Source organism: Periplaneta americana, chromosome 5, assembly GCF_040183065.1.
Source record: "Periplaneta americana isolate PAMFEO1 chromosome 5, P.americana_PAMFEO1_priV1, whole genome shotgun sequence".
In the NCBI taxonomy this organism is placed as follows: Eukaryota; Metazoa; Arthropoda; class Insecta; order Blattodea; family Blattidae; genus Periplaneta; species Periplaneta americana.
This window is the reverse complement of record NC_091121.1, coordinates 9,037,864-9,059,370: the sequence shown is the minus strand read 5'-3', so window position 1 is coordinate 9,059,370 and position 21,507 is coordinate 9,037,864. Positions and strand designations below refer to the sequence as shown.

At 36.7% G+C, this 21,507-nt stretch overlaps 1 protein-coding gene across 2 annotated transcripts in view; it reads left to right on the top strand.

Annotated features, from left to right (window-relative positions):
- Dip-C (dipeptidase C) overlaps nucleotides 1-13,297 on the top strand; it is an 894,313-nt gene extending 881,016 nt beyond the window's left edge. For both annotated transcript variants that reach the window (XM_069825325.1, XM_069825323.1), the window contains exons 9-12: nucleotides 1,742-1,842; nucleotides 3,416-3,610; nucleotides 5,718-5,869; nucleotides 12,903-13,297. In XM_069825325.1, coding sequence (XP_069681426.1) covers nucleotides 1,742-1,842; nucleotides 3,416-3,610; nucleotides 5,718-5,869; nucleotides 12,903-12,981 — 527 coding nt within the window. In that variant the 3' untranslated portion in view covers nucleotides 12,982-13,297. The remainder of the gene's footprint in view (nucleotides 1-1,741; nucleotides 1,843-3,415; nucleotides 3,611-5,717; nucleotides 5,870-12,902) is intronic.
- The last annotated feature ends 8,210 nt before the right edge of the window (nucleotides 13,298-21,507 follow it).

Here is a 21,507-nt window from a genome sequence, read left to right as displayed (position 1 = left end):
TAGAAGAATGTGTTCCAGATCTTCATCATGATTATTACACCACAGACAAGTAGGATTTACACTGAGGGACTCCATGAATATAAATAGTGAAAAATATAGTGGGACTGCGTTGGTGGTAATGCAGCGTATGTGGGTACCTCTTTGTTACTTGTTAGCTTGAACAACAAGTTTAAGCCCCCTCACCACAACAAGGTGAGTATCCACTAGAGGGCTGAGTTTGACATATTGACAGGGAAAATGTTAGAAACCACATCAATTTTTCTCATATGGAGGTTTTTCTTCAGAATGTGCCACACAGTTTGATGACTGAGTCCAACCTCAATGAATAATTCTGTACAGTCCAGCAATGGTCATATGCAAGGAGACCTCGCACTAACTCCACTTGTTCATCACAAATGGATGAGCGACCTATGCGAGCCACATGTGCCATCTCATTCCAACCCATATGAAATGCAGAGACCCATCTTGCAACTGTCTGATACTGTAGTGCATCATTGCCACAAGCTTCAAGTAATCTTGATGACATTGGCACTACCTCTAAAGCTGCCCCTGTTATTATAAGATGTAGAATGTATTGACAATGCTTAAGCTGCGGTTTGTTTACGGTAATCATCGCCTGGACTTAATAGCAGTTAAAATGAATGGACACTGTTTCTTTATAGCAATGATCGCCAATGTATAATCTTTTCGCTGTAAGAAAAATCCTAATATAAACAATAGCACGTGACTGAAGTGAGGCTTCATTGGCCGCTGTTTGGCGCCATAGATTCTCAGTACGTGTTCCCGCCCACTGTTGTACATTCTGTTTCATGTTAAACATTTCCCGTTACTCGTCAAGTAGGCCTAACCTCACTACTATGCATTCGTTTGCTTAGGAAACATTTATTTTATAATTACTATAATTAAATTATTTTTAAGTCTTATGTCTTCATAATGGACAGCTGAGAATGCAAAAGCCATATTTCAGTGCCACATGCTTACGTGAACTACGAGCTCAAGTGACACCAGCTTGTTACAAGAACAGACAATCTCGGTATTACTGTTGGTATTCATCAGCGTTCATAGTACATAACAAAATATAAAAGTAGCTTTTCTTTTACATAGTGTTTTACGTATGAGTAAAGTTAAATGTTTTATTGTATTTAAGAACTAGAATTCAATTTTTTATTTTCAAATAATACAAGATTATGGTTTCCAAATACGAACTATATTTCCCTGTGTCATGTGAGTGTTTCGGCTCGGAGCCAATCACGGGTATGACAGCAACGTGCTTATGTTTACATTAGGATTTTTCTTACAGCGAAAACAGTATAGATCATCGGAGCGACACAGATCGTTGCAGGTTGCTTCTGAAGCAAATTCAGGATGCACATTGCTGCATACATGTTCAATAATCGACATTTAGAGAAAGCCTTGTAGATATATTGAATCGAGTTGTGGCAGAGAAACAAATGAGAATTGACAGCGATGTATACTGATAAAGAAACCACTTCCTGACGATTATTGCCACCGTTTATAATTGCCGGCAATGTGTGTCTGGTGATGATCGCTGTAGACAAACCATAGCTTTAGTACTTGTGCTTCACAAGTCTGTGAGCAATAAAGAATTGGAATTTGGAAAATAGCTGAACTGTTGCAAAATGCATAAAACCTGTAATGAGGTAGTATGTGTCATCTTTATAACACACTTTTTTTATTCAGAAGACAAGATTGCATAGTAACTGTTATTCGTTTATTACAGGTGTGTCATGGGTTGATATGCATAAACTGGCCAACAGGATTCTGCTTACTGAACTTCGCAATGCTGGCTTGCTCAAGGGTGATGTTGATGAGATGTTGAAGGTAATGTGTGTGTTCCTGTGATACATTACGATGGTAGTATAGTGATGATATTGTGCTGCCTGGTATTGAAGTTTATAAATCAGTAGTGTTGACTGCAAATGTTATCCTGATACACATATAGAAGATTGGTAATTTTTAGAATTCAGTTATATAGAGTATGCCATTAGGAAAGTCCAGGTTAACAGAGAGGGTTTGGAATTAAACGGGCTACATCAGCTGCTTGTCTATGCGGATGACGTGAATATGTTAGGAGAAAATCCACAAACGATTAGGGAAAACACGGGAATTTTACTTGAAGCAAGTAAAGAGATAGGTTTGGAAGTGAATCCCGAAAAGACAAAGTATATGATTATGTCTCGTGACCAGAATGTTGTACGAAATGGAAATATAAAAATTGGAAATTTATCCTTTGAAGAGGTGGAAAAATTCAAATATCTGGGAGCAACAGTAACAAATATAAATGATACTCGGGAGGAAATTAAACGCAGAATAAATATGGCAAATACGTGTTATTATTCGGTTGAGAAGCTTTTGTCATCTAGTCTGCTGTCAAAAAATCTGAAAATTAGAATTTATAAAACAGTTATATTACCAGTTGTTCTGTATGGCTGTGAAACTTGGACTCTCACTTTGAGAGAGAAACATAGATTAAGAGTGTTTGAGAATAAGGTGCTTAGGAAAATATTTGGGGCTAAGAGGGATGAAGTTACAGGAGAATGGAGAAAGTTACACAACACAGAACTGCACGCATTGTATTCTTCACCTGACATAATTAGGAACATTAAATCCAGACGTTTGAGATGGGCAGGGCATGTAGCACGTATGGACGAATCCAGAAATGCATATAGAGTGTTAGTTGGGAGGCCGGAGGGAAAAAACCTTTGGGGAGGCCGAGACGTAGATGGGGGGATAATATTAAAATGGATTTGAGGGAGGTGGGATATGATGGTAGAGACTGGATTAATCTTGCACAGGATAGGGACCAGTGGCGGGCTTATGTGAGGGTGGCAATGAACCTCCGTGTTCCTTAAAAGCCAGTAAGTAAGTAATATATTTAACATCATATGTTGAGAGATTGACTGAAAAATAAATAAAATTGTATATATGAATATTGTTGTCTCCTGTGCACTCTACAAAAATGTGATAGACGTAAATATTGTATTCCCATAATTTCTTTAAAATTAATTTAACGCAGAATAATTGATGCCTTTCTTAAAACCTGCTTGATATTTTCCAATTACTTGTTGGGCATGTGATTCTATTTTATTTTTAGCAGGAAAATATTTTGCCACTACCACCAATCTCATCAATACTTTACAACTGTGCAGTTGATATAGCGATGTTAAATAACCGATTAAAATCTCCATGGCATGTGACTCAGACCAGCTGGTTACTACATAGTCATTGTCATAACCAATCGAAGTAGCATCAGTGTAACCATTTACATGAAAACTCTTCTCTTTAGTTGTGTCTTATTTGTTTTTTAAACAGTTACCGTGGAGACCACGGAAATTTGCTGAGCTGTCAGTGGCTTTCTAATTCTGGACTGACTGTAGTGTTGTTATGTTTCTAGGCTGGAATGGGTGCAGTCTTCCAGCCTCACGGCCTGGGCCATTTCATGGGCTTGGATGTGCATGACGTGGGTGGATACCTGCCAGGCAATCCTCCCCGTCCTACTGGGCCAGGAGTGAGTAAACTGCGTACTGCTAGAACTTTGGAGAAGGGCATGGTTATTACTGTGGAACCAGGATGCTATTTCATCGATGTGGTAAGCTCATTGAATTACACACGTATAAGTAAAGAAGAAAATTTTGCCAGAATATGAAAATAAGAACTTAATATTTCAATGCTAAAATATCTCTGTTCCTAAACGATTTGGAGGAGTTTAGATCATTTATTATTAAGGAAATTCACAGTATGATGAAACAAATTCAAAATTAGGTGAAAGCTAGTTTTTCAATGGATTCTGGTACATTTGTATTGTATTGTATTTATTAACATTCTATGGTATTCATACATGCTTACAGCTAGAACATGGAACAAGTCAAAAAACTTAATACTATTATAAAATCTTAATTTATAGTCACAGTCTAGATCAAATATATACAGACGAGGTTTACAATATAGTCTACTACGAGGGGGATCCAGGAAATAACGACCGTTTTGTTGTAATAATTAAAAAAAAAATATTTATTTGAAAAAGAAAGTCTGTTACATAAACTGAAGCTTCCTTTACTTCTCTACATAACCACCACCTACATTTAAACATTAGTCGTATCTGTTCACTAGCTTTAGAATTCCCGTGTTATACTCCTCTGCCGCCAGTTCATTAAGCCAGGTGTTCACTGTCTTCTTCAACTCTTCATCACTTCCAAAACGCGTACCACCCAGAAAGTCTTTCAGCTTAGTGAAAAGGTGAAAATCGCTAGGAGCAAGGTCTGGACTATAGGGCGGATGATCAAAGATTTCCCAACCGAATTGATCCAGCAATTCTCGAGTTGAAGCAGCAGTGTGCGGGCGGGCACAGATTTTGTGGTAGCCAAGATGTTGCGACACAATTTCACCAAGCAAAGAACGAGAAATGTCAGGAAAGGCAATATGCAATTCGTCGAGTGATGTGCGCCTGTCTTGCAAGATTCTGTCGCTCACTTTAGTCTTCAGGTCTTCTGTGATGAGTGACGGGCGTCCGGGTCGAGTTTCATCGTGGACATTTGTTCGCCCATTGTTGAACATTTCGCACCATTTTCTCACATTTCTTTCATTCATTACAGTATCACCATACACTTCTTTCAATTGCCGGTAAATTTCTGCAGCTTTCAAATGTCGGGCATTCAAAAATCGAATCACACTCCTCACCTCACAGTCGGCAGGATTATCAATCACGTCGTTCATTTTGAAGTAACACGAAATGCACAATGGCGGCTTGTTGCAACCAGTACTCACAACATTATGAGAACACATGTTAAGGAAGCCAGTTGACCTTCAAACAAGGAAGGGGAGTCAGCTTCGCAGCGGGTATGCGCGAACGGTCGTTATTTCCTGGATCCCCCTCGTAGTACAACGCAAAGTTTTAGTATCAATTTCATGAAGCGTTATTGAATGTCATGAATTCACCTACAGAATAGAAGGCGTGAGAAATTAGTTACTTCTTTAATTTGGCCCTAAATAATCTTATGTTTTGAGTTTCATTTTTTATATCGATAGGGAGGCTATTAAAATTTTTTACTGCCATATAACGCACTCCTTTTTGATAGCACGATAGACTTGCCGATGGAGTATGAAAGTCATTTTTTGACGTGTATTTATGCTATTAACTGTTGAATTAGTTACAAAGTTTTCACGATTACATACGAGGAAGATTATTAATGAAAAGATATACTGACAAGCTATGGGCATTATTTGTAGTTTTTTTAAAATAGTCCTACACAATTCCCTAGATTTGGCACATAATATTATTCTAATTACTCTTTTTTGTAATAGAAATATACTGTTACTATCTGTGGAATTTCCCCAGAATATTATTCCAAAACTCATTACCGAGTGGAAGTATGCAAAGTATATTGTTTTTAAGGTATTGATATTTACTATCTTTTGCATAGATCTAATAGCAAAACAAGCTGAATTTAGTTGGGGGGTAATTTCTTTAATATGATTTTTCCAATTTAGCACATTATCGATTTTTAAGCCAAGAAATTTGGTTGTTGTTGTTGTTTCTAATAGGGGTTATTGTTAATTATTGCGCTAGAAATTTGCGATGTTGTACATTAACGGGAAGGAAAAGGTTGATTTGTTAGCAAAAGGGATAAAAAATGTAGCAGCATAAAATCCAAAATCGATATTTTATTTGTCTTAAATTTGTTGTTTTTTTATCCTAGTTGCTGGATAAAGCATTGGCTGATCCTGAACAAGCCAAGTTCATGGTTCCTGAAGTGATAGAAAGATTCCGCAATTTTGGTGGTGTCCGCATTGAAGATGATGTCATTATAACTAAAGACGGTGTGGAGAATATGACCAAAGTCCCACGCACGTAAGTCTTATTTCAACTTACTTTAATAATTAAGTTAATCTTAAATATTAAAAGATCTAAGTGTAATGGTATAGTACATGCCTGGAGGAAAAAAACACTGCATTTTCTCGAATACCCTGCACACTTTTTTTTTCAAAATTATAAGGTAAAAGATACAGGTGCGTAGCTTATACGAAATAAAGTTGACAACATTGCCTGATTTCCCTCCTGTGCAACTCTAAAGTGATAGCACATGCCATTATCTTCCCACACGGGTATTTAAATTATTAATATCATTAAATGGCGTTTGGATTAGCAGTACATATGTCAGAACCAAGTTCAAATGTGATATGATGAGTGTATAGTTTGTACGTCTTATATTTTCAGTTCTGAAATTGAGTATTACTAAAGGCATGAGATTACGATCCTTTACTTGTAGTGAAAAACTGTTGTTGTTTTCTAATGCCAGGCGTTTGACAATAAAGTCATTTGACCTCTTGTACTCCAATATTTTTTAAAGATATTATCATGGCCATGAAAAACTTAAAAATTATGAAAGATGCAGAGGAACATGGAAATCATGACATGTGCTATTAATATTGCAAGATATCGTGTAAATGGGTGATTAAGCAAACCAAGTGAGATGCAGGCAGTCCATGCTGGTTTGGAATGCAAGTGTATTCTTGTAGTTAATATCATAATTATAATATTTTTAATATCAGGAAGTAGTTCATTTAAAATATTAGTTTTGGGAATTGTCCTGTTGCAGGATAACATTTATTTATTGTTAACTGAACTGTATTTTGTGTTTGTTTTTATTTTGTCATAAATACATTTGTTGAAAGTTTTATTTTTGTAATTTGAGTTTCTTTTATGTATGTATTTATTATTATTATTATTATTATTATTATTATTATTATTATTTATTTATATATTATTTATTTTTTTTTTTTTTGCCTTTCAAAATTGGGGAGCAGGCTTATTCAAGGGTGTGCGGTATTCGAGAAAATACAGTACTTTGTTTCAATTCTTTCAGCGTGTGAAGACTTTTTCTGTACACTTTATTCTTAAGATTTCCAAATAAGTACTTTAGTACGATTCTTGGCATCTCTCAGTGCAATCCCTACCCGGAGATCCGATTGAGGGACTATTTTACCTCCGGAGAATTTTACACTGAGGGATTCCATGAATATAAACAGTGAAAAATATAGTGGGACTGCGTTGGTGGTAATGCAGCTTATGTGGGTACCTCTTTGTTACTTGTTAGCTTAAGCAACAAATTTAAGCCCCCTCACCACGACAAGGTGAGTACCCACGAGAGGGGTACACTTTATTCTTAAGATTTGAATAGACTACAGTGGACTATAGTGGACTTTATGTTGTCAGCACACAGCTGGATACATTAAGAAGATTGATTGATTCTTAAGATTTCCCCGAAGATAAAAGTCACAGGAATTTTAAGTTCAGGAGATCTTGGGAGTTACACAACTTACGAATGTATTGCTAAAACCCTGATGTAAATCACTCAGGTCTTCCTAAAGATAGTCTAGTATTTGTTGAGATATTCTGTGTTCATTAATTCGTACAACATGTTATGTAGCTGTACCAACAGACAGTAATATGATGTACCTACTTAATACCGCACTGTTGGTGGGACTTCAGAGACTTTGGTGATGCTCATTGGGGGACTGGCTGCTATAGGTCGTCCATCAGTCCTTCGGATTTTACAGTATTCCTTTTTTGTTTTACAAACATGTTCACAACATTTATGCCACTCTGTTTATAATGATACGCAACATTTGAAAAACATGAAGAAAAAACATGAACTGTTGTACGATGTTACTGATTCGGTTAGTATGACTGCTTACTTACTTACTTACTTACAAATGGCTTTTAAGGAACCCGAAGGTTCATTGCCGCCCTCACATAAGCCCGCCAGCGGTCCCTATCCTGTGCAAGATTAATCCAGTCTCTATCATCACACCCCACCTCCCTCAAATCCATTTTAATATTATCCTCCCATCTACGTCTCGGCCTCCCTAAAGGTCTTTTTCCCTCCGGTCTCCCAACTAACACTCTATATGCATTTCTGGATTCGCCCATACGTGCTACATGCCCTGCCCATCTCAAACGTCTGGATTTAATGTTCCTAATTATGTCAGGTGAAGAATACAATGCGTGCAGTTCTGTGTTGTGTAACTTTCTCCATTCTCCTGTAACTTCATCCCGCTTAGCCCCAAATATTTTCCTTAGCACCTTATTCTCAAACACCCTGAACCTATGTTCCTCTCTCAGAGTGAGAGTCCAAGTTTCACAACCATAAAGAACAACCGGTAATATAACTGTTTTATAAATTCTAACTTTCAGATTTTTCGACAGCAGACTGGATGATAAGAGCTTCTCAACCGAATAATAACACGCATTTCCCATATTTATTCTGCGTTTAATTTCCTCCCGAGTGTCATTTATATTTGTTACTGTTGCTCCAAGATATTTGAATTTTTCCACCTCTTCGAAGGATAAATCTCCGATTTTTATATTTCCATTTCGTACAATATTCTGGTCACGAGACATAATCATATACTTTGTCTTTTCGGGATTTACTTCCAAACCGATCGCTCTACTTGCTTCAAGTAAAATTTCCGTGTTTTCCCTAATCGTTTGTGTATTTTCTCCTAACATATTCACGTCATCCGCATAGACAAGAAGCTGATGTAACCCGTTCAATTCCAAACCCTCTCTGTTATCCTGGACTTTCCTAATGGCATATTCTAGAGCGAAGTTAAAAAGTAAAGGTGATAGTGCATCTCCCTGCTTTAGCCCGCAGTGAATTGGAAAAGTATGACTGCTGGTGTGTGAAAAAGTTTGATTACAAAAATAACAAAAGGAGGTAAAACTGGTATGCAAGCTAAGGGATGTTTGGGTTTTTCTACACCGAAAGATAAATCAGGTGAAAGAAAGAGAAGAATAGAGTTTAATGATGATTTTATAGAAACCCAAATAAGATGTTTAATTGAAGCGTTGGGCCAAAGAATGGTCTATGTCAGTGTTTCTCAAACTTTTTTGAATTGGGGACCACTTTTTAAAGTCAGAACAGTTCTGCAGACCACCTTACTCTTGTTCCCTTCGAAAGCAAATTTATCATTTTCATAGCATATTTTAATACCAGTATACTTATATTTTAAAATTGAATTAAGATTCGGTACTTTAGTCCTCTGTTGTGAATTTGGGTGGTCCCTGGCTGGGTTACAGACACGGCACCAGATGTGCAGGGAAAAGATGTCGAGAAACACCACGTACAGAATATAGTACTTTAAATATGTCTTTTGTTGCTGAGAGTAGAGTGGGAATTCGATAGACGGGTGGGGTAATAAATTTCATAAAATGTCTGTACTGGGAGAAAAAGTGAAATTCGATTGCCATGTGTCATTTCCAAACTCTGAGATTTTAATCTATAGTGTGATACCTTTGGGGAGGCTGAGACGTAGGTGGGAAGATAATATTAAAATGAATCTGAGGGAGGTGGGATATGATGGCAGAGACTGGATTAACCTTGCTCAGGATAGGTACCAATGGTGGGCTTATGTGTGGGCGGCAATGAACCTCTGGGTTTCTTAAAAGCCAGTAAGTAAGTGTGAAACGCAATTCGTTCAAATTTTATTCTTTCTTCTGTCTTTTTTGAAGGACCACAAGGACAGACCTCGAGGACCACAGGTGGTCCGCGGACCATAGTTTGAGAAACGCTGGACTATGTTATCTGCTAACTGTGCAGGAGGAACAAAAATTTACATTGTAATCCCGCTCATAAATTTATCTCATCTGCAAATGACTCATTGTCATGTGAAATGAACTGAATCAACTCTTTCTAGAAAATATTGTTGTTGTTTTCTAATGCCAGGTGTTCGACAATAAAGTCATTTGACCTCTTGCACTCCAATATTTTTCAAAGATATATTTTGGAGTGGTTAAATGGCAAGATGTAGCCGATTTAAGTGAACACCATATTTTAATGTTTTGGTGGCTACTTCATTCACACAAAACCCCCAGAATGTCTGGAGGACCACACCTGCTGTTGGTTGACAGGTCCATTGGACCTAGCTGGGAGATCTTGTTGATCACCAGCTTTCCCTCCTTAAGCCACTGGAGGACGATTTTAGTGCCATAGCAGGTCAGCACTAGGAACAGAAAAGTAGAAAGAGGAGGAAGGAAAGTGAAATGAACCCCTAGGCCTCGAATGCTCTAATACTGTCGGGGTCGAAGAAAGTAAGAGTTCAGTCAGAGGACTGGATAGGAAAGGGTAAAGAGAGAATTAGGTATTGGATAGAGAAAAAATTATACCAAATTCGGTCATTAACTCATCAAGCTGACCAGTGCTAATTGATGAGTAGCCCCTCCTTTTAGTTCAGCTTGTAAAATTATGCTTACTAACAGCTGCACCACGGGAAAGTAGGGATGGGATATTGGGTATTTGTCCAGGTTGGTTCCTTAAAGCCTTCAATGGGAACGATAAATGGCTCTCCACCCTGTATTCGACAAATACCATTTTGCAGCCCTTTCTAGAAAATGTTCAATCCACACCTGTGGAGTAACAGTCAGTGTGTCTGGCCGCGAAACCAGGTGGCCCGGGTTCGAATCCCGGTCAGGGCAAGTTACCTGGTTGAGGTTTTCCCTCAACCCAATACGAGCAAATGCTGGGTAACTTTCGGTGCTGGACCCCGGACTCATTTCACCGGTATTATCACCTTCATTTCATTCAGACGCTAAATAACCTAGATGTTGATACAGCGTCGTAAAATAACCCAATAAAATAAAATAAAATAAAATAAAAAAAATGTTCAACACTTGTACCAATTCTTTTTCACGGTTTTTTTTTTTTTTTTTTTTTTTTTTTTTGTTTTACGGAGCAGGGATCCAAAGTCTTAGACTGTAGCCTGGAGTTTATTGGGCTTACCACTCCTGTTCTATGAATGATTGGGTAGCTGAACGGCCACACTCTTGTACAAGTACAGCATGCCACGCTGATGAATGGTGGCGAAATGAGTCCGAGGTCCATTGTCGAAAGTTACTCAGCAATTTTATTTCAATTGGTTGAGGGAAAACCTCAGAAAAATTCCAACCAGATAACTTGTCCCAACTAGGATTTGAACCTGGGCCCCCTCGTTTCATGGTCAGATGTGCTAACCATTATTCCCCAGCAGTGGACTTTCTTACACGTAGATACTATAAAAAGATACATTTATGTAATGAATGCCTATACTTAGAAATATAATGTTTATGTAAATGTTGATTTGCAGATAAACTTCAAAATTACGCTTTCTTCAGACAGTAGCCTATACCACCACAGTCTAGTATATACAGTCACGAAGCTTAATACTTACTAAATATGCAAACATAGACAGTTGAAATATGAATCCATAGATAGTTGCTCACCATCAGGATCGCTACTATCACCTCATCACAGACTCTTTCCCTAGCAGACCATAAAATGTATTGTACTTTCGATATCGTGTTCTTTTGAAAAAATTAACACCTTCCTTCCACTATTGAAACATGAAATATATAAGGTTTATATATTATTTTCATAAAATATATATTATATTCTATAAACTCACCTTCCTGGATCTTTTGGAAGAAGGATAACTCTAACCTATTTTTCTTACAATTTATAGTACTACAAACGTCTCCTTGTCCCATATCATTATTCAAATTATTGTATTTTAGCCATTTACAGTTATTACAACCGATAACGAACTTTTCACAAAAATGCTAAATACGGCACAGTCAATGCTTTTTCGATCTAGACCAGGCAGTGATGTTTGTTCGGGTTTTCTATTTCAGTCTATGGAGCTCTAACTTTATTGCTTATCATTGCTAAGCTTTATTTAGTGTAACGTGTCCATAAGTTCCGTTTACTTCTTGTTGCATAATATGTTGCAGAAATAATTACAAAACTGTGTTATTTTAATGTGAAGAGAATTTTACATGTTAACATAATCTATTCGCGTCAACATTTCGAGTTTAGAATGGAAGCTATTTTGATGTTTAATAAAAGAGAATTTATATTGTGATTTCAATTTAGCACATCTACCTTCCTTAATTTTAGACAAAACATTTACCATACCACTCGTATGAAATTAATGTACGTACAGTTGTGTTACTTCATCTCGTAAGTAGTAGATAAATGCAATAATTCAGTACTCAATTGTAGTATTAAAATACAGAAAAATTGAATGTCCGGGGTATCATACATGACATTATGCTTAATTATAATGTATGATTGCGAATTTAGGAATATAAGTTAAATATAGTAAACATAACCTATAATTTTCATATGAATGGCAAGGCATTGGAGATCACTAAATTTAGACAGAAAGAGGCAACTGGTACAGTAAACATAACCTATAATTTCAACATATCTAAATATCCGTGCGGTGCAATTGAAAATTATTGAATCGTGCATAAATGAATGTACAAGAATTTCGCAATATTTAATCGAAATAAAGGCAGGTATTACACATACGAACAACGTAATTTTCACACCATAAATAATATTACATCTTAACTCGCAAGTGAATTATGTCTGAAGTGTCTCATAATCATTGTTTTAAATTTTATTAATGGAATTACACTACATTTTAGAGAAACATATGTTGCTCTTTATGCATTCCAACTAATTTATATGGTTGAAACGCCGCCCTTCGTGATCGGGTTAAGCGAGTCACATGGTCTGCCGTACGGCCTGTATTAGATCACGATGGCTGTGGCACAGTCTATTGTTCTTAGTACTCACAGCGCTCCAAGCGGCTAGCAACTATCGCGAGATTTGCAAAAAATCATCCCAAGCTTCGTGACTGTATATAGTAGACTGTGATACCACTTTGACCTGGGGGAGGTATTGTCCTCCTATGTCCCCTTCTGTATCTCCACCTATGTGTGTATGTGGTACAGCTGCTACATATTCAGTTTTGATTTAATTTCTTTTATAATTCCTCTTCCTTAAAACTGAAAGCAGTGCCTCCAAATTATTTTCATAACTTTATTTTTTCTGTTCTAGGGTCGAAGAGATAGAGAAGGTGATGGCAGGGAAGGTTGCAATGACACCAGCAGCTCCATTGGAAAGCTGCAAAGTGTGAACGGGCCACAGTGCAATGTTCTAAAATGATGAAGCCTACAACATTGTGTTACTATTAATTATGGCACCATTAATCAAGGAAAAGGGAGTATTACACATAAAACATTATACCCTATGCTTAAATTTATTTTCATTGGTGAGGGATTGAAATGGCATGAATGATAATAATTTGTGTGAAATTTTGCTACAAGATGGTTTAAAGGCAATACCTTTATATTGACACACAGTATTCTTTTAAAATAATCATAGTATATTTGTACACAGTATATCACTTTCATAAAGAAATATCAATAAAAGTATTGTTATGCATAAGAAAACTTTTTTATATATACAACTATCTTGTCTTTTATCCTTTCTCATTTTCACATTGTATGATAAACAGAGAAATCATTGTGGTTCCATAAAAATAGTATTGAATTTGTTGACGTCGTACAAAATTTTGTCCAATATTCTTTTGAGAAGATTAACTCCATACATATATGAAATTATTGGGAGTCATCAGTGCGGTTTTAGGTATAATAGATTGACAATTTGATCAGATTTTTTGTATTTGACAGATATTGGAAAAAAAAATGACAGTATAAGGGTACAGTGCATCAGTTATTCATAGATTTCAAAAAGGCATATGACTCTGTTAAGAGAGAAGTTTTTTTATGATATTCTTATTGAATTTGGTATTCCCAAGAAACTAGTTCGATTAATTAAAATGTGTCTCAGTGAAACGTACAGCAGAGTTCGTATAGGTCAGTTTCTGTCAGATGCATTTCCAATTCAGTGTGGCTAAAGCAAGGAGATGCACTATCACCTCTACTTTTTAACTTTGCACTAGAGTATGCCATTAGGAAAGTCCAGGATAACAGAGAGGGCTTAGAATTGAACGGGTTACGTCAGCTGCTTGTCTATGCGGATGACGTGAATATGTTAGGAGAAAATCCACAAACGATTAGGGAAAACACGGGAATTTTACTGGAAGCAAGTAAAGAGATAGGTTTGGAAGTAAATCCCGAAAAGACAAAGTATATGATTATGTCTCGTGACGAGAATATTGTACGAAATGGAAATATAAAAATTGGAAATTTATCTTTTGGAGAGGTGGAGAAGTTCAAATATCTGGGAGCAACACTAACAAATATAAATGATACTTGGGAGGAAATTAAACACAGAATAAATATGGGAAATGCCTGTTATTATTCGGTTGAGAAGCTTTTGTCATCTAGGCTGCTGTCAAAAAATCTGAAAGTCAGAATTTATAAAACAGTTATATTACCGGTTGTTCTGTATGGCTGTGAAAGTTGGATTCTTACTTTGAGAGAGGAACAGAGATTAAGGGTGTTTGAGAATAAGGTGCTTAGGAAAATATTTGGGGCTAAGAGGGATGAAGTTACAGGAGAATGGAGAAAGTTACACAATGCAGAGCTGCACGCATTGTATTCTTCACCTGACATAATTAGGAACATTAAATCCAGACGTTTGAGATGGGCAGGGCATGTAGTATGTATGGGCGAATCCAGAAATGCATATAGAGTGTTAGTTGGGAGGCCAGAAGTGAAAAGACCTTTGGGGAGGCCGAGACGTAGATGGGAAGATAATATTAAAATGGATTTGAGGGAGGTGGGATATGATGATAGAGACTGGATTAATCTTGCTCAGGATAGGGACCAATGGCAGGCTTATGTGAGGGTGGCAATGAACCTCCGGGTTCCTTAAAAGCCAGTAAGTAAGTATTGTAACACATTAGGTCTTGAAATCCAAGTTCTGTCCGTAGTCAGGAGGTAAAGCAAGCTTTAGGACTGTGAAACAGTTTTCCATGTCCGTGTCTGAGTGTGTCCGTAAACGAGAGTTTAATTTATCATTATTTCTATAGGCTGTTGCAGTATTTCAGTTGGGACATAAAAATCTGTCCGTATCTTGGGAGTGTCCGTAAGGAGAGGTTTCACTGTATATGGGTAGATGGCTATACTGCATAAAAATCATAAGTTTTGGATAATAATAAGCTCAAATATATCGTAATTAAAAATATAATAAACTAACAAGATGAACTTAGTAGTTTAAGGCTACATCTACCTTTATAGCAGGGCTGGGCACATAGAGCGAATTCTACTCTGTCTTGGGGAGCCATATGACTTCTCTTCAACCCCTTTTTTTCTCTGCGATCCGCTGAACATCGCGCAGCATTGATGTTGTGACGGATGAATATTAAGCATCCCCCGTTTAGAGTTTGGATTCTCTTCCTGTGCCCAGCCCTGCTTTACAGTATAAAAATGATGCAAGAATTATAATTTTACAAGAATACATAGTCATATTTGAGTAAATATTTGTATTATTTTTCTAATAATATTTTTGACTGCACATAGCCCCTTAAAACAGTTACTCCTTCATAACTCTACAACTTGTAATTTTTTGTGGTAATTATAATGGAGAAAGTTACACAACACAGAGCTGCATGCATTGTATACTTCACCTGACATAATTAGGAACATAAAATCCAGACGTTTGAGATGGGCAGGACATGTAGCACGTATGGGCGAATCCAGAAATGCATATAGAGTGTTAGTTGGGAGGCCGGAGGGAAAAAGACCTTTGGGGAGGCCGAGACGTAGATGGGAAGATAATATTAAAATGGATTTGAGGGAGGTAGGATATGATGGTAGAGACTGGATTAATCTTGCTCAGGATAGGGACCAATGGCGGGCTTATGTGAGGGCGGCAATGAACCTCCGGGTTCCTTAAAAGCCAGTAAGTAAGTAATTATGACTTGTAGCTAATATGCATGTGAAGAGGATGACATACCAGTTTTCATGTAGCTCCATTAGAAATAATCATAAAGATATTTTTCTAATGTAGGTATGTATAAAAAATTACATGTTCAATTCAACTATTGAGTCATTGAAGCTATCAATTTACATCCTATGACATCATCTTTATTCCACATCCTGAGCTATCTTTCTAGTACGATTTCCTTTATCCTTTTACCACGTTACATTTTATATTGATCACTATATTACAAAATTTCTGATTTCTTATCATGTTTTATTCGATTTTATTTCCATTATTCTTTGTTATATGGCAAGCTCACAAGTTGGGGAAGAAATTAATTAAAAGATATATATATATACATACAGGGACATCAGTTTATTTTTACTTGCATTTTTATTGTACCTGCATTTCTGAATGTACTTCACTCTCACCCCTTCACTAATGTCCTTGCTCCCGTCAGACACACAAACTTACGGCCGCTGTTGCATTCGGAGTCATCAAGCAGTGAAGTAAACACTGCAGTGTATAGTGTGTTTCATAAATATGATTGCGTTTTCTATAGAAGAAAGAACCTATATTAATAATATCGTACTAAATATTATATTCAAGAAACGATAAATTCAATTTCATAGAATATGCTTCAAAATGTTTTTAATAATATGCGTACTGAATTGAAGCCTGCATTGTAATGAACGGCAACCATTTTCAGCAACTTGTTAAAAAATTCAGATTAGCTTATTTTCAATTGAGGTGGCTAGAAGCAAAGGAATGCTAGTGACATTTGTAATAACATGGGTTAAGTGCGTCCAGTGTAAGAAAAAGTATCTAAAATTTTAGTAGCAAAGGGATATTTTAATCGCATCACACATTAAAATTTAAATAAAAATTTCACCGATTTTACGAAAGCTTAAATATTTAAACCCCATTTTCTCAAAAGTAACTTAAGTGCACTTACAGCCCTCTACTTATGAGCCCCTCAATTTAAATGCACTCTCTATATTGTATGATAACATCAATAATTAATATGCTAAATAAAGTAGACATTACATAACGAACATAGCCGCCTGAAAAGTTGAGTTTTTGAAAAAAAAATTGTTACTACTGTACTGTATTTTGATAAATTCCGTAAAAGTGATGATTAAACTGAAAATCGTAATATCGTATTTCCCTACAACATAAATGGATACACTACTTTTCTCTCCTCCTATACCTAGTAAAATGATTTGTTTACATATTGCACTAGTAACATCAAACTCCTGTAATGGAAGGGGGCAACAGAGTTTCCGAGTATAGCCAGGTTAATGTTAAAAATGTTGGTAAAAATAAAGTGATGTCTCTGTATATATATGCATCAAAATCCACAGTTAATTCCCGATTTACCACGAAAATCGTGTGTAGCTGCATTTAGATTGGCAACAGGCCATGATTGTTTGGCCAAACACCTGCATAGAATTGGAATATATCAGTCCCCTAACTGCCCATTGTGCAACTCAAACCAAGAAATGGATTCGGAACACCTCAAAATCTGTGCTTCAGTGGCTAGTCATGATAATATCTTTGAAAAATATTGGAGTGCAAGAGGTCAAATGACTTTATTGTCAAACGCCTGGCATTAGAAAACAACAACAACATACTTGTATTATTTTTTTTAATAATATTTTTGACTGCACATAGCCCCTTAAAACAGTTACTCCTTCATGACTCTACAACTTGTAATTTTTTGTGGTAATTATAACTTGTAGCTAATATGCATGTGAAGAGGATGACATACCAGTTTTCATGTAGCTCCATTAGAAATAATCATAAAGATATTTTTCTAATGTAGGTATGTACGAGGGGGATCCAGGAAATAACGACCGTTTTGTTGTAATAATTAAAAAAATATATATTTATTTGAAAAAAACAAAGTCTGTTACATAACTGAAGCTTCCTTTACTTCTCTACATAATCACCACCTACATTTAAACATTTGTCGTATCTGTTCACTAGCTTTAGAATTCCCGTGTTATGCTCCTCTGCCGCCAGTTCATTAAGCCAGGTGTTCACTGTCTTCTTCAACTCTTCATCACTTCCAAAACGCGTACCACCAGAAAGTCTTTCAGCAATTCGTCGAGTGATGTGCGCCTGTCTTGCAAGATTCTGTCGTTCACTTTAGTCTTCACGTCTTCTGTGATGAGTGATGGGCGTCCGGGTCGAGTTTCATCGTGGACATTTGTTCGCCCATTGTTGAACATTTCGCACCATTTTCTCACATTTCTTTCATTCATTACAGTAACACCATATACTTCTTTCAATTGCCGGTAAATTTCTGCAGGTTTCAAATGTCGGGCATTCAAAAATCGAATCACACTCCTCACCTCACAGTCGGCGGGATTATCAATCACGTCGTTCATTTTGAAGTAACACAAAATGCACAATGGCGACTTGTTGCGACCAGTACTCACAACATTATGAGAACACATGTTAAGGAAGCCAGTTGACCTTCAAACAAGGAAGGGGAATCAGCTGTGCGGCGGGTATGCGCGAACGGTCGTTATTTCCTGGATCCCTCTCGTATAAAAAAATTACATGTTCAATGCAGCTATTGAATCATTGAAGCTATCAATTTACATCCTATGACATCATCTTTATTCCACATCCTAAGCTACCTTTCTAGTACGACTTCCTTTATCCTTTTACCACATTACATTTTATATTGATCACTATATTACAAAATTTCTGATTTCTTATCATGTTTTATTCGATTTTATTTCCATTATTCTTTGTTATATGGCAACCACACAAGTTGGGGAAGAAACTAATTAAAAGATATACAGGGTGTTTCAAAAATACGGGGCATAATTTCAGGTATGTATTTCCCACATGTAGACAATCAAAATAGTTCATTACAACATGTGTCCGGAAATGCTTTATTTCCGAGTTATGGCCTCCACAACATTGAAATTCACCGGAACGTTTTTCTTTCCGCTGGTCGTTGTCATTACAGAAGATGTTCAAAATGTCCATCTCCTGCTTGAATACAGACCTCACATCAATGTCTCATTGACCTGCGAACACGATCCCAAACTCCAGGAGTATTGCGTATGTCCTCAGAACATGCCACAATTCGATTCTGAAGGGTTTCCAAATCAGGCACCGGAGACGAATAAACCAATGATTTTAAATGGCCCCACAAATAGAAATCGAGAGGGTTCAGATCAGGTGAGCGTGGAGGCCAAGCAATCGGGCCACCTCTGCCTATCCATCGATCAGGAAACTTTCGATCCAAGTACTGGCGAGCTGTACGACTGAAGTGTGCAGGAGCGCCATCATGCAAGAAGTGAATGTGTTGACGATTGATCAGTGGAATGTCTTCTAAAACATGAGGTATGGTTTTTTCCAGGAAGTTTGTGTACACCTGCCCTGTAAGTCTGTTTACAAGTACTCCTGGAGTTTGGGATCGTGTTCGCAGGTCAATGAGACATCGATGTGAGGTCTGTATTCAAGCAGGAGGTGGACATTTTGAACATCTTCTGTAATTTAACGACCAGTGGAAAGAAAAACGTTCCGATGAATTTCAATGTTGTGAAGGCCATAACTCGGAAATAAAGCATTTCCGGACACATGTTGTAATGAACTATTTTGATTGTCTACATGTGGGAAATACATACCTGAAATTATGCCCCGTATTTTTGAAACACCCTGTATATATATATTTTTTAACTAATGATGCTATGATAACGAATGCATGTACGTCATCACCTTTATAATATTTAAAGAAACAAACGTGCAAAACTTTGTGTGGATACCTTAAAATTTGGCCAAGTTATTATGGATTGAAGTTATAGAAATGTACTTTGACTACATGATAGACAAACTCACAGAAGGTGCAACTGAGGTCAGTGCATGGCAGGACATTTTAATGTATAATTTGGCCAATTTTATAGGCATCTTAAAATTTCTTTCGCATTATAAAGTTAAAAAAAGTTCGTGTTAGAATAATATAAGAAAAATGAAAAATGATTATTTTTTTATCCTGGAAGATGTATGTAACCCCCTTAAGAATGAAAAAATTTGGTTGATACGTAAATATTAAAAAAAAGTTTGACATATGGTACTCTCCATTTCATCCATAAGCATACTCATTTTGATTTGCTTAGGAATAACTGTACTCCGTTATTTGTGTATTTTATTTTATTTAAAAGGAGGAAATTAATATAAAGATATTAGTTATTGGCTAGATTTTTCGTGAAATGTGATAGATTTCAGGCTATAAAATGAAAGGAAATAGTTTCAAATGTGCTAGATTTAGCAATATAGTTTAAAGTATGCTAGATTTAGATTCAGAGAAAAAATTGGAGTATAAGGGTACAGTACATCAGTTATTCATAGATTTCAAAAAAGCGTATGACTCTGTTAAGAGAGAAGTTTTATATAATATTCTTATTGAATTTGATATTCCCAAGAAACTAGTTCGATTAATTAAAATATGTCTCAGTGAAACTTACAGCGGAATCCGTATAGGTCAGTTTCTATCTGATGCTTTTCCAATTCACTGCGGGCTAAAGCAGGGAGATGCACTATCACATTTACTTTTTAACTTTGCTCTAGAATATGCCATTAGGAAAGTCCAGGATAACAGAGAGGGTTTGGAATTGAACGGGTTACATCAGCTGCTTGTCTATGCAGATGACGTGAATATGTTAGGAGAAAATCCACAAGTGATTAGGAAAAACGCGGAAATTCTACTTGAAGCAAGTAAAGCAATAGGGTTGGAAGTAAATCCCGAAAAGACTGGGTATATGATTATGTCTCGTGACCAGAATATTGTATGGAATGGAAACATAAAAATTGGAGATTTGTCCTCCGAAGAGGTGCAAAAATTCTAATATCTTGGAGCAACAGTAACAAATATAAATGACACTCTGGAGGAAATTAAACGCAGAATAAATATGGGGAATGCCTGTTATTATTCGGTTGAGAAGCTTTTGTCATCAAGTCTGCTGTCAAAAAATCTGAAAGTTAGAATTTATAAAAGAGTTTTATTACCGTTTGTTCTGTATAGCTGTGAAACTTGGACTCTCACTTTGAGAGAGGAACAGAGATTAAGGGTGTTTGAGTATAAGGTTCTTAGGAATATATTTGGGACTAAGAGGGATGAAGTTACAGGAGAATGGAAAAAGTTACACAATGCAGAGCTGCACGCATTGTATTCTTCACCTGACATAATTATGAACATTAAATCCAGACGTTTGAGATGGGCAGGGCATGTAGCACGTATGGGCGAATCCAGAAATGCATATATAGTGTTAGTTGGGAGACCAGAGGAAAAAAGACCTTTGGGGAGGCCGAGGCATAGACGGGAAGATATTAAAATGAATTTGAGGGAGGTGGGATATGGCGGTAGAGACTGGATTAATCTTGCTCAGGATAGGGACCGATGGCGGGCTTATGTGAGGGCGGCAATGAACCTCCAGGTTCCTTAAAAGCCAGTAAGTACGATTTAGATTTAGCGAGATAGTTTCAAATATGCTAGATTTAGGGAGGAAAAGGTTATGTTGGCGACACTACAACCGACATTTCTGTAACTAGCACTACCTAGCGGTTGCTTTCATAACTGACGAGTGCTTATAAGAATCGACTTACATTGTCGATAGGGAATAGAGTTCGATAACGAGTTACAAAACATCGATCTAGCAGACGACAAATGTGAGTTGCTTTGCGTCGAATCGTGTTTTTTGTTTTGTTACCTTGGTCGAAAGCTATACAGAGGCAGGGAGTAATTGCAGCG